Source organism: Spodoptera frugiperda, chromosome 28 (genome assembly GCF_023101765.2).
Source record: "Spodoptera frugiperda isolate SF20-4 chromosome 28, AGI-APGP_CSIRO_Sfru_2.0, whole genome shotgun sequence".
NCBI classification, from domain to species: domain Eukaryota; kingdom Metazoa; phylum Arthropoda; class Insecta; order Lepidoptera; family Noctuidae; genus Spodoptera; species Spodoptera frugiperda.
In genome coordinates, this window is record NC_064239.1 from 3003454 (window position 1) to 3017970 (window position 14517).

At 32.4% G+C, this 14517-nt stretch overlaps 1 protein-coding gene across 1 annotated transcript in view; it reads left to right on the forward strand.

The window, feature by feature from the left end:
• Positions 1 to 13648, forward strand: part of LOC118265229 (ATP-binding cassette sub-family G member 4) — a 44061-nt gene extending 30413 nt beyond the window's left edge. The window contains exons 7-12 of the mRNA XM_050705991.1: positions 1621 to 1844; positions 4500 to 4668; positions 8565 to 8665; positions 9894 to 10049; positions 11174 to 11382; positions 11628 to 13648. Coding sequence (XP_050561948.1) covers positions 1621 to 1844; positions 4500 to 4668; positions 8565 to 8665; positions 9894 to 10049; positions 11174 to 11382; positions 11628 to 11769 — 1001 coding nt within the window. The 3' untranslated portion in view covers positions 11770 to 13648. The remainder of the gene's footprint in view (positions 1 to 1620; positions 1845 to 4499; positions 4669 to 8564; positions 8666 to 9893; positions 10050 to 11173; positions 11383 to 11627) is intronic.
• The last annotated feature ends 869 nt before the right edge of the window (positions 13649 to 14517 follow it).

A 14517-nucleotide genomic window follows, 5' to 3' on the forward strand; every position in this document is an offset into this window, starting at 1 on the left:
TTAGTCTTGTTGTTGTACATTTCTACCTACAAACCAACGAATTCTTGTCATAAATTCTCAAGAAAATATTTGGTTAAAACAAATAGTAGGTCGAGTGTGGTGTATGGGTTTTTGGAGGTATTCCTCGAAGCGCAACTGTTTTGAAGCGCACCTCTCCAAGCGCACCTATTTTATTCCTCGAAGCGCACCCGTTAGTTGCGCTTCAAGGAACTATTAAAAATATTAATTTTTATTTCCTCGAAGCGCACCTATGTTTTATTTTCGACTAGAGAGGGGATGCTAACTGAAACTATCGATAATCTGATACACGTAGCGCTCATAGGTATATGAGCAAATAAGGTTAAACCTTTAAAAATAGTTTCTTGTCGATGTATGACATCGCAAAATGAAATGTTCCGCTTGAAACCGCCAATCAACGACTTTTATTAGTTATTGTATACAATATTCAAGAACTCTGTACTCGTCGACCATAGATTGTTACTTTTTTACCCGACAGCGCCAGAAGGAGGGTTATGTTTTTCGAGAGTATGTATGTATGTATGTATAATTGTTTGGCATGCTCTGCAGCCTAAACGGCTTGATTGATTTTGGCTTAAGAGGTCTCTTTAAATTCGTATTTACTGTGAGAGTGACACTGGATATATCAAAATAATAAAAAAAAAACAAAATGGTGGATTTTTGGCGCCAAATTCGAATATTGCTCACTCTCTAGCCTGAACGACTTGATGGATTTCAGCTTGATAGGAGTCGTTTGATTCGTATTTACTGTGAGAGTGACACTAGATATATCAAAATAAAAAAAAAATACAAAGTAGCGGATTTTTGGCGCCAAATTCGAATATCATCATTCACTTTATAGCCTGAACGACTCGATGGATTTCAGCTTGATAGGAGTCGTTTGATTTGTATTACTGTGAGAGTGACACTAGATATATCAAAATATAAAAATAATAAAACTAAAAGAAAATAAAAAAGGTAATTTAAAAAACTAAGAAACCCGACTGCGTTTCTTTATAATATGAAAATGAAAAAAACCCTAAAACAAGAAAGTCATCGTAAAACTGAAGCAGTCGGGACCCCAACGTTGAAGTCCAAGACTTTTATTCCGTTTATTATACAGTCCAGTTTCAATATTTTTAAATTGAATATTGTATAAAATAACTAATAAAAGTCGTTGATTGGCAGTTTCAAACGGAACAACGGAATAGTTTCTTGTCGATGGACAAGAAACTATTTTTAAAGGTTTAACCTTATTTGCTCATAGATAGCGCTACGTATATCAGATTATCGATATCTTATTATCGATAGTTTCAGTTAGCATCCCCTCTCTAGTCGAAAATAAAACATAGGTGCGCTTCGAGGAAATAAAAATTAATATTTTTAATAGTTCCTTGAAGCGCAACTAACGGGTGCGCTTCGAGGAATAAAATAGGTGCGCTTGGAGAGGTGCGCTTCAAAACAGTTGCGCTTCGAGGAATACCTCGGTTTTTGTTTTAAAAACACTACGTGCATAAAAAACAAGCCTATATCTTGCCAAGAAGGTCTAATTTATTGCATGTTATTTAAATACTAACACAATGAAGTAAAAAAACGCAAACTAATCATTTTTATTTCCTTTAGTTCTAGAAATTGCTACCGGAGAGTATGGAAAATTCAACGAGTTCTTAGCGGAAAAGTGTTCGAACCATATATGGGCGGAGAAACCAGCTATCCTGCCAGTACCCGACAGAATCAGCGAAGTGATATCTTTAGGAAAAACATCAGTTATCATCAATCCACCTCACGAATTGTATAAATTTGGAAAACTATTCAGGCGGTGCGTCTTACAACAGTATAGAGATTGGGTAAGTGTTGACAGATTTTTTTATTTAATAATCGATATAGCATGAAACATGTCGAAGTCCTTAGCCCTTATTATCAAAACAGTTTCTTATTGCAAATTAATATGTATACAAAATATTTGGTCCTACAAATATCATAAAGGTTGTAAAGGTATACATACTCGTATAGCACAAACACATTTATTTAAAGTTCAAGCCTTCAATTAGCAAAAAATCAATCAATACAATAATCCGAAATGTAATAGGATTCAAATCAAGTCGCCCATATGATGTCGTTGCTCTCGGACCAGAGGACCAAATATCGTGGTCCTTTCGGCCCTAACACAGATATATGTCCTTAAATGGTGATCTATTTATTCTATTGTCCGCCCAACCTATGGACCCTTTTCCTGTTGTGTAATGTCACAAATGCGTCACATTATCGCTGTTAACTTATCTACATAATATTTACCTTGCATTTATAGTTTATATGCTCACGTGCATATGCCGCATACGGCAGGGTAAATAAATTTAATATGGTCGTTTTATATGTCAACAATTCCTATTACTTATGTTAACTCAAATGCGTTTAATACCTGTTCGACTTCTTTATGTAATAAAGAAAACAAATATGAAATGATTTATTTATTTATAATTCTAATGTAGGTAGAACATTAATTCAAATATCTAAATATTAGAAAAAATAGACTTATTCATAATGTCTACTAATTTAAATAAACTTAATAAAAACTTCATTGTTTTATCAACATAATGCTTGTGTTATCAAGAATGCAGTTTTTCAGCATTCGCGTGTCAAGTTTAAAATTATTGCTTCCAACTTATTCTTTCTTTTTTGAGGATAGCTAATATTTCTCATAATGTAGGACCATATTTGTCTATAATAAAACACATGATTTTATACAGGTATAAGCATGTATATGGCACTCTTTATTTACTGTAAGCTTAACCACAGTGATATTTTAATCAATTTATTGTTTTTGTAAACATTCATTTCTTTTTTGTTCCTTAATCCACTGCACGTGATCTTACTTGTAAAAGGTCTGACTTTTTGAAAAATCGATATAGGTCTTCCGTCTTACTGCGAACGAGTATTTTATAAAGTTCTTAATATAGACCTCCGCATACTTTGTTAATGAAGGACGTTGTGGACTATGATTACACCTGCATGTACCTACAATTTATCTTTAAGGATTAAGTGAAAGGGATATAACATAATAAAAAAAAGGACCAACTTTCAATTTTCGGCTTATTGGCCTACAGTCGACCATATCATTGTTTTACAATATAAATGTACGATTATTCTTTAAAAATAGGTGTTTTTATTAATAAATCAAAAGTAAGTATCGCACATACCTAATAATTTATGCATTTATACCGAATTTGGAACAATAACCCAGGAACATATAAGTTTAACATTGTACAAATGTGCACTTCTGAAATGTTTAGAAGTAAATAAAACAATTAAATAGTATACAAGTTTAGAATTAATAATTGACTGAAAAAATTAAGAATAATGATGAATCATAATGAGCGTAATAATGACATTATAGTAAAAAAATTAAGCACTTTAAAAGAGCTTGTGACATTTAAGCCACACAATTAGCTTTATAAATACAATTGCCTGTGTGAAAAACTACAAATTTATTTATTTATTATTCTAGTTTCTAGATAAAAAGCAGTAGGTAGTCTATTTTTACTTAATTAATTTAAAAACAATTCTATATTAATTTAGATAAAATATATTTTCTAATAAAATTATTTTAAAATATATTATTACTGAATTTATTAATTATGATGTTTAACGGTTTTACCTGCATGGATTTACATTTCTCGAATCTTGGGGGAATGTCGAAATAACAACCTTTAACCTGTAAGAATAGGTATCTATTAATTAAATGTTTTATGTAATGCAATATACTATTTATTATTAAAAAAAAACATTATAATAATATTGTTCTGTCAACATTGAATAGATAAACTGCGAGAATTATTAGTTAATTTTCTGGAACTATTAACATTGAATATTCATTTATGCATTAATCGTAATTACGACTTGTAAGAGTGGACCTTCGAACGGATATTAATTTGCATGCTAAGAATAATACCTACCTAGTTTAAAAGAGTCTAATCCTGTGCAAGGTACCGTATTAAATTAAACGATTTAAAAGGTAAAACCTTAATGACAGTGTAAATTAATCAATTAAGGCCTGATAAAAATAAATGTAAAGATCGTATTAACTCTTTAATATTACCTAATCTTTTTTAATAGACCATTCGAAATGTAAAACCTGCAGTCAAAATGCAATATAATAGGTTAGGTTGACGAAGGCGAATGGTGTAGATTCGTAAAAAAGAATAGGTACAAGACTCGCGAAACTATTAAATCTCATAAAAACTAATTTGTTTCTATTTCAAAGCACACATACAGATTGTGCAAAGACTATAGTTATAAAAAAAATATGCTGTATGCCAAAACCCTTTAAGTATCTAATCAATCAAAAATGTCGTACCTACCTACTCGGTTACCCGATTGATGGCTTATATCTATTTCCACGTCAATATTTCAATCTTTGAGATTAGGTATAATCAAAACAGAATAAAAACAATTTTGTTGTTCATTTTGGTATTGAATTTTAAAGATGTAATTTTTCTTCGCAGACTGTGTCACACCTCAAACTGTTCATGCACATGGTCATTGGTGTGCTCCTCGGCTTGCTCTACGAAAAAGCTGGTAGTGATGGATCCAAGACTGTCAGCAATCTCAGTTTCCTATTGGTCAGCACTGTATACCTTTGCTACACGTCACTCATGCCTGCTGTATTGAAAAGTAAGTTAAATATTTTACATACATACATACATATCGTCACGCCTTTAATCCCCGAAGGGGTAGGCAGAGGTGCACATTATGGCACGTAATGCCACTGTACAATGTACACCCACTTTTCACAATTTATGTTGTAAGTCCCATGTAATAGGTGGTGAGCCTATTGCCATATACCGGGCACATTTCCAGACTCCGTGCTACCACTGAGAAATTTTCGAAAAACCGAAAAAAGCCCAGTAATACTTTGCCCGACCCGGGAATCGAACCCGAGACCCCTTGTCCGGCAGTCGCACTTGCGACCACTCGGCCAACGAGGCAGTCAATAAAGATTTCATAATTCCACTAATTCTCTGGTCGATCCGGAGATTAGCGCGTTCCAACTAGCAGTTTGTAATAACAATATAGGTACCTAGGTATTTCTTGTCGTCGTTTTTAGGGAGGTAAAAATCCCACACTACCTAATTTTGCTCCCCAAAAAGCTAGGCGCCTTTTGAAGGCCTGACATCAACAAAAAAGGTGTTTACGGTCGAAAACTTGTCTACATCTCATTATAATAAAAAAAAACACCTAGTAACTACCTGTTTGATTAAACTTTAGATACCTCAGCGATACTAAGAAATTCCTAAACTAAGTATAGGTTCTCTAAAAAACTCATCGGTCAATTGTGGTTAACGGACATTTTTGCCATTTTTATTTTTCTAAATATATGTAGTTATGTGTTTAAGACGTGAAACGAACAAAATAAAATTATAGTTATACAGGTTTTTTTCTGTTACCTGAACCAAATGGATTTTTGATTACTCTAAACTTTAGCTAACGAATTAATAATTTTATATTTTTGAAAATTGAGTGGCTGCGTAAATAAGGTATCTTGTTTACAGGGTATTTCCATATATTATTTTGTTAAACGATGCCTGCGAATTATTATTAAAAAAAAAACGGTCAGTTGGACAAGAAAAAAAATTACAATAAAACACTCAAGCACAATTAAATAATAATATATAAAAGTGACTATATATTCAACTCATTTGTATGCATATAACAAGATGATATTGATAGATATAATAAATTAAAAAAATATATAATATGCAAATAGAGATAAATACGTACAAGATAAATTACTTACCTATTATAAACCAGTTCTAATGCATATTGCACATCTACATAATGAATGAATATCAATTATATGTAAATATTATTAAAAATTTACCATAACAACAATTTCTAATGATTTATATCTAAGACAATACAACCCACGCTGCTCATGATGAAGAGTCCATCTGTGACTCGAAACTAGTAGAGCTTTTCTCCATTAATTACGCGAATAAACCGTGATTTTTAGTTAATTTAGTATGTCTCACGATAGTTACTATAAAGACAATAGAAGTTAAAAAGTCAACATTAGTTGAACGAACTGCAAATAAAAGTTATCAACTGAGGCTTCGGGTTCAATCACCGAGTAATACCAAAACTGGTACCTAATGGATTTTTGGAAATTCGGCCATGTTCCACTCACGTGGTCTCACGGAAAATGTTCTAGTATGTATTCACCCCTCTTCAGTCTCCATTGACCTCTCCGTTCCTATTCACCCCGTTTTACCTTATAAATAAAGAAGGAACTGTAAAGAAAATAATGACTACAGTTGCATACATACATACATATAGTTTATCCTGTATTTATACATATAATAGGCCATTCATGCTAGCATAGTGTAAATGATGTAGCCTTTACCTCTGTATTTGTAACAGTGCTTGTTTGTAACAAATGAAGTGCATAAAAGCGCGTTCATGATGATCACAAAGTAATTGATTACGCAGAACATCGACTAATGATCATCATTATACACCTACTTGTAAGCTAAACATTAATAGCACAATATACGATCATTACTTAAAGTGTCTCTTATGCTTATGTAGATAACAATTTTTAACTTCATATGAAACCGACCTTCTATTGATTTTAGTTTCCGTTCTAACAAATCTGTGTCTAGGTTAGTTAGTATTTTAACTGTGGGAAAGCCTTCGGCACAAATGGGCTGGTTCGGAGTGATACCACTGCTTTACAAAAAACCGACCTAAAACAACGCTTGCGTTCTATGAATGATGTTACCGGAAGCCCAATTACCCTCCTTCCCAATCTTTCAATCCCCAATTCTCCAACAACCCTTAGATTGCTTACCATCAGGTGATCAATCAGCTCGTTTACCGGCGTATACCATAAAGAAACTTTACTTTTAAATCCTGATATTTATTATGCATTTAGACTTCGTCTAATCAAATATTTTTGTATCTATGAACTTTTGTTTCGACGTTTAAATTTAGCTGCAACGGTTTATTTATTTTTGGGTGTCGGATACCGTTAGTGTGCTTTCCAGTTTTCGAACTAGTTATTTATATTAAACCTGCATCATATCAACTTATACAAACAGTCTTTTATAAATCATTAAAAAACCTAAAACGGGATATTTACCATGTTTATTAGTTTTTGTAAGCCCCATGATCACGGATGAACTGTGCAACAGTGCCGAAATATCGGAAACTCACAAAAACTTATAAAAATGGTAAATATCCCGTTTTAAATTCTAATGATATTACTAGTGACCATGTCAGTTTAAAAACTTATATCAATCTTTTATAGTTTTTAATTAGGAATTATCATTGAATAATACATGCAAACAATATTTTTAAGCATATATCAATGAAATCTTTACAAAGCTCATAGTTGCCACCTTCTTGGGGTCAAGGTACTCTTATTTCTAATACGCAAGTTATCTGAACCTTAACTTACTAAGCGGTCTAGGGCGACTTGCGATTGGTCAGGGCCATACGTCTCTCATAACTCAGAGACAGAATGTTGAACTTCAAGGCAACTTTAGGTACATATAAGTATGTTTTTGTTAGATAATTGACTGTAATTCTTTTGTTTCTGTTTCTACAACTATTTTGTTTCAAACTACAGTTGTTTATGTTTGCTAGTTTACAATCCGATCCCCTATGAAATTAAATTACATTCTGGTGTGAATAAATACTAAATATTGCCTTGCGGAACCTAGGACCAAAATTATATATTATGATGCCTAAAAATCGTATATAGTAAACGCAATCAAACAAAAGAATTAAAATTAATATACTTAAACGGCTATATGGCTGATAAAACTTGCTTAGATTTTTTAATAAATAATCATTGTTTAAGAATTAGCAACCAGGCTCCAAAAAATCCAATAAAATTTGAAAACAGGTTTTATTGTGTTTTTGACTGACTTTGTCTTCGTAATGGGTTTTTCGAAAAGGTTAGGTAGTTCATAAAAATCTGGTTTTTGAATAGATTGAGTGTACCTATATCAAATACCTACTGGATTATTATATTAAGAAAAAAAAGTGCAACTTAGTTATTATTAGAACTTATGACGGGATATTTATCTTGTTTATTCACTTCGATGAGTTTCCGATATTTCGGATGAACTGTTCATCCATGATCATGGCGCTTGCAACAGTGCCTTATATTGCAACTTAGTTGTCAAAAAAATTCGGTTGTGATCTGCATTTTTTATTTTATAATAACCTAATATGATTCCCTGATAGCTGACCGCAAAAATTGACACATGCAAAAGTTTTAGGTAGATGTAAGAATTAGATAGATTTTAATTTAATTTGTCTTGTATTAAAATACAGAAGGAATTTCTATAAAAAACAGATATTTTGGATTAAGATCAGTGGTTCGTTCCGGCCGTTAGAAAATATCACGTTGCAATCTAACCATCTTAAAGATATAGGTACACAAACCTGTTTACTTGTACATTTCACTACCTTTGCTATATACCTAGTACCCACATTCTTGTATAAATACTTGTCCCATGAAATACTAAAGTGATTTTAACGTATTGTTTTCTTTTTTCTAGTACCAACCGAGATGTCAGTTTTGAAGAAAGAGAACTTCAATAACTGGTACAATCTCAAAACGTACTACGCAGCGCTGCTCGTCACCGGCATGCCATTGCAGGTAAGATAAACATAGACATATTACAGGACATTAGGTAATACTAGTCCAGTCTGACAAGTCTCAATCAACTTTGACTCAGTAATACCTAAAACTAAAAGGCTAGTTTTAACTAAGTCAGTAATAAATATACATAATAATAGTTATTGCGAACTCAACTCATCCTGGAATTGTGGATGATCTAGGAGGTTACCGGGGCTCAAAGCTAGAGTAGGCCCAGAATGGTTTTTAGTCACCCAAGACAGGGGTAGTTACAGTAGTCATAGGGTAATGATAACTAAAAAAAAGGGTTTCAGCTCCTATCGAAATGATAAAAAATATAATCTCAAAATTGGTCTAGAATGCTTTTCTACTTTTCCCTATTGCCTTTAATAATTAGTATAGTTACAAATGTGCCTTCAAAGTTACCATAATTATAACTAAGGTATCCTTGAGCTTGAGTTGGTTGGTTGAAACTGCACCATAAAAAAATTGTGTCAGAAAAAAAACTACGATCATTTCCTTCTGTTCTTAACATTGCACGTGGAATAGTTGGACATTGTCATGTGCCATCATATAGCTGCATTATTACCTTTGGTCTATAATTGAATCTTCCTAACGACCGCTTATAATCGGTACCCACAAGCCTATTCGCGTAAAGTGCAGTAATTAAATCATAGTGTGCCATAATTGCGGAGATAACGAGCTCATAAATTATCAATACACGTGCATGGTAATGGAAATTGTCAAAGAGTATGTGTGTGAAGGTCAGAAAACAGAGTAAATTGTAACTGACGTTAATGCTGCAAAAAATATACTTAGCTAGTAATAAACGTTTACGTCCATCTTTAAAGCCAACGTTAAAGTTTTTACGTCAAAAACACCATTTAATCGGTCTTTTAATAGTCGAAAAATTTGGCCAATTATTACTATTATCTATTTGCTTAGACATAAAGTTACTTGATGACCAACAAGCTCTAAGCTCCAAGGTCACCTACTCTTCCAAATGTGGACAAATTTTATGATTTTTGACATGAACATTATATCAAATAGTTTTTGAATTTTATAGATAAACAAAATGGATTAAATTATTATTAAGTTGAAAGGTTTTATCGAGCTTATTTCTGCTTTTAAAAAAGCGACTGATACTGATATTGTGTTACATTTATTATTCTCTGACATACATTATGCAGATGATATCTGTGAATAAAAAATACTCATAGTTCACTTTTTCCTTTTCTCTATTCTACAGATCATCTACAGTTTCGTGTATTCAGTACCGTCGTACTTCCTATCTGGGCAACCGGCAGAACCGTACCGGTTCGTCATGTTTGTCATAGCACTCGCCAACGTGGCACTCCTTGCTGAAGCCATGGGCAACGTCATCGGAACATGCTTCAACCCTGTGGTAAGTAAACTTTGCTAAAAAATGCGATGGACCTAGAATAGAACCTTGAGGCATTCCAACTTAAATGCATGCTAATGTTATTACGGATTCTAAGTATTAGCTGAATTTTATTAATATCTAATTAGCTCTCACAAATGATCATTATTGTAAAGTAGGTTCTTACAAAAGAACTCGAAGTATACTTGTAAACAAATTATTTAACAATACATAACATTATCATAGGCCTTCCTAAAATCCAAGAAATATTTCACCTTCTTTAATGGAATCTCAAGTATTTTATTGTTTCTCTGCCAGTAAAAGCATATACATTATTAATAACAAAATTCAAAGATAATTTACATTTTTGGCTAGTATCTTGGTCAAAACATTAAAATTTAAAATAATTTGAATTAATTACACCGATATTGTACCACTTTAGTAAACTTTGCATTTCTAATACCTGCTATATATTTTAAATACCTAATCGTTATACTTTTCTTCGTAACTTGTTTCGACGATATAATAACCTACAACTTGTAAAAATAAAAAACTTTCGCCACGTGTAAGACGAAAAATGAGGTTCACAAACTGGAGACAATCGCTGTTCTATTATATTATCAATTATCACACTTATTAACGATATTTTGTATTACAAATAACCCAATTAGTATGAAATAGTGCCAATTATGTAATAAAGGTTAAGCCCAGTGGGCACATTAGATCATGTTGTCATCATAGGCAAGCGATAAGTTATGTTTAATGTCTTTATATGTGTCGTTGCACGTGGCAAATGTTATATGATAAAGACTGAACTTTATATCTTCCACTTCGCACCTGACCTTTTTAACCGATTACAAAAAAATGCCTATTATTTATGTAAATAATCGGGAAAACCTTACAATATTTTCGACTTTTTTATATTTGCACTACCGAATGCTGTTTCTAGCTAGTTTCAAAACCTCAAAAGAAACTCTAACTATTGTAAATTTGAAAGGTTGTCCTTTTGCCATGAATTTAAAACAATATTAATATGCAATATTAACGAATGACTTGTAAAACGTGGATATTGTCTTAATAAAAAAAAAAAAAATCTGCATTTTTTTCCTCTTATGTTAGCTTAATGCATTATCATTTCTATTTTACAGAATGGAACCTTCCTAGGAGCGATATGGACGTGTGCAATGATCGTATATGCAGGGTACTTGGTCCTTCTAGCACATATGAACACAGTCATGCGAGCTGTATCACATGCTTCGTTCCTAAGATACGCATTTGAAGCTCTAGTATTGGCCATCTACTCCAATGGACGTCAGCCTTTAAACTGTCCTGAGGATGTCACGTATTGTCATTTGAAGTAAGTTGCTAACAATTGTTACTCTTTGTCTTTCATAATCATCATCAAATTAACTTCAAGACGTCTACTAAAAGTCACCTATATAAATAAAATATGTCTCAGTCTTTAAGAAAATAAGATGCTTGTGCCAAATTACAAATTCTATAGAGTCAAAAGACCATTATCATTGAAATCTCCGCTATTATAACTCTTTTCCTTCCTAACCACGTAACCAACATTATTTTACTATGATTCTTCATTTCCAGGCATCCGAAGACTGTCATCAACGAGTTCAGTCTCAAGCCGGACAACTACTGGGTCGACATCTGCATTCTAGTGGGAGAACTCGTCTTCATCAGGATATTAGCTTACTTCACATTGAAGAGAAGCGTCAAGGCGTCTACCTAAGTCAAATAATTATATTATACCATATTACTAGGGACTTTACAGTTCTTTTGGTGTTTGATCAATAATGCAATGGTAATATACCGGTTCTTTTAATACCATACATGATGTTAAATGTAAATAGACTAATTTACAATACAACAAAGTATGAAGTACTTTGGTACTACAGCACTACAAAGTGTCCTTAGTTCTTTAAACCCAGAGACAGAATAACACGTGTAGCCTTTATGCCGCCGGAAACAAAGTTGAAACTCGTTTAACCGGGTGCCTATAATTATGAAATTAATTTAATTTAAAGTTGGTCCTTTGAGTTTCACTTCGAATATAAGGACCAATTTTTTGGACACCTATTTTTAGTAATATGTAAGAATATTGTTCAAACAGTATGTGATAAAATATATTTGTACGAATATTATCTACATTACGACTGATTTAAAAAAAATAGACGTGCAATTGCCTAGCACGTACTTAAGCCTATAAATAAAATGCTAAAGGGCCTACTTGGTATGAGTCTCAGCAAGCGGTCTCGAAAGATATTGTTTTAAGGGTGGGAAACTCTAGCCTAATAGTTAAAGGCTATAATAATTCTATTGCCTTTTCTTATACATAATTATAGCATTATATTCTTGTTAGGCAAAAAACAAAGCCTATTTATTACCTACACGGTTCATTGGTGTTTCTATACGAAATAATTGCCATAGGTCACCAATATTATATAAATAGGTAGGTAGTACTATTATTTAATTAGACACTTTTATTTAAACATTTGTTTCAAAACAGCTGTGCAGACATTGTAATTGCCTTAAATAATATCGTAAGTCATTTTAGGGTTATTGGCGAAGTGGGATTATTATGGAAGGAAATAATAAATAAGTAATTATTTTTATTAAAGCATTTATTGACTTGTAACAAAGGGGCCTTCGGTCCGCGTTTTGGTCCTTTGTGTAATGTAATAAGGTAGATATTTATGGATGTATTAAGACAAAAATCTTTAGGCAGCAGCACTTACAAAAAGTATAGAAAACAGTTCATTAAAGAACATAATTATTTTTATTTGGTAACCTAAAGATTTCGAAATTAAAATTGAACAGAGTTTTCAATTTTCATATGTAGCTATAAGTAAATAATTAAATATAAAAAGGTGTGATTAAATGGATCTGGTTAGTGTTAAGTAGTAAGTATTAATTTATAAGTAACTAGTTACCACTACATTGTCATAATATAATATGAACAAGTTGTAACTCCTGTGATAAGTTCTCTTTTAGAATATAAGTACGTGTTAGTACTTAAATAATGGCTCTCCAAGTGAATTTCAAATGTTTTTGTAAACGCTAATGCGGAGGGAAAATAATATTTATTGAGTAGGTACCTATGTTTGTAATAACACCTTATTACTTGGTACTAAAGACTAAAGTACCTTAGAATTTAATCTTACCTACTAAATGTTACCAACAATTATTATGTTTCGTATGTGCCCACAAAATCTGTAAATAGATACATATTGTAAAACAATTAAAAGTTCATTTGTATTCACTACATTTACAGTAGGGTATTAAAAAGTCACAATAATCAATAATATAAATATTTATAATGTAACTTTCGTGAGACAGACTTAATTAATTATTATGTTTTTCGACTTACGCAACTGTTATAACAGGAACTCGACTAGTTTCAAGTGCAATACTACTCATGAATATGAGCCTCTAAAATGACTTGAAACTAGTCGAGTTTCTCGTCAAACAGTTACGTGAGTAAACCGAAAAACATAATAATTAATATAAATATTTTTGTATGTAGGCAAATCATAGGTATGGTTTAAATGTGAAAACAATGTGTTTATTATTAAGACAAAAATTAAAATAATGAATGACTAATAACTGAATGGATTTATTTATTTCAAGTTCCTAATTTCCTCAATTTCCTAATTTAGGCGAGAGCTAACACAAAATCCAATGGAGTCAGAATCTCGTACTCGTGATAATTTAAAATACTAGATTTTTTTTAAAAAATTATATTTTTTGGATAAGGTAGGGCAGTATTATCCCTAAGGCAAACTAACAAATGCGTAAGGCGCCAAGTTACGAAAGAGCGCCGAGATGTGCTTGCCCAACTGCCCGTAGAGTGACAGTGGTGCCAAAAAATTTGGGATATGAGCCCCATGAGAGGTCCCATAATAGACCTATGAGGTGCTGGCTTAGGGCGCTCTATATGCTTAATCCGCCTCTGCAGTAAGGTCGGCTACAACCAAATACCAACCAAACAACCTGATAGTAAGCAAACGGCGCCCACAATTGGCACCAGCAAAACCAGAGGAGCTTATAATAAGTACGTTGTTTGCAAAAATAAGTATAATAGAATTTAATCAGACACCGATGAGAGGCAGACTTGGTGCCTTCGTATCTTCACTATTATTACATTATTTAAAAATCGGTTACTAAATAAGCATACCTAATGTTGAAAACTGCCGGAAGTATTGGTAACTCTTAATATTGATTAGGAAACTGAGAAAAATGTATTTTACATTACTATGACTGAATGAATACTGGATAGGGGTTTATTTTTTATTCCGGATTTCCGGCAAAGTTCAAACCGGAAATGGAGAGGTGAATTATAGACAAACACAGACTCGTTATCTCGATTCTCGTTATGATACTACTAGCGCCATCCTGGTGGTATAGAGGTTTTACGAGGTGGTAAACTAAATTTATTTATAATATTCTAAAACCTCAAAAAATCCGACAATAATGTATT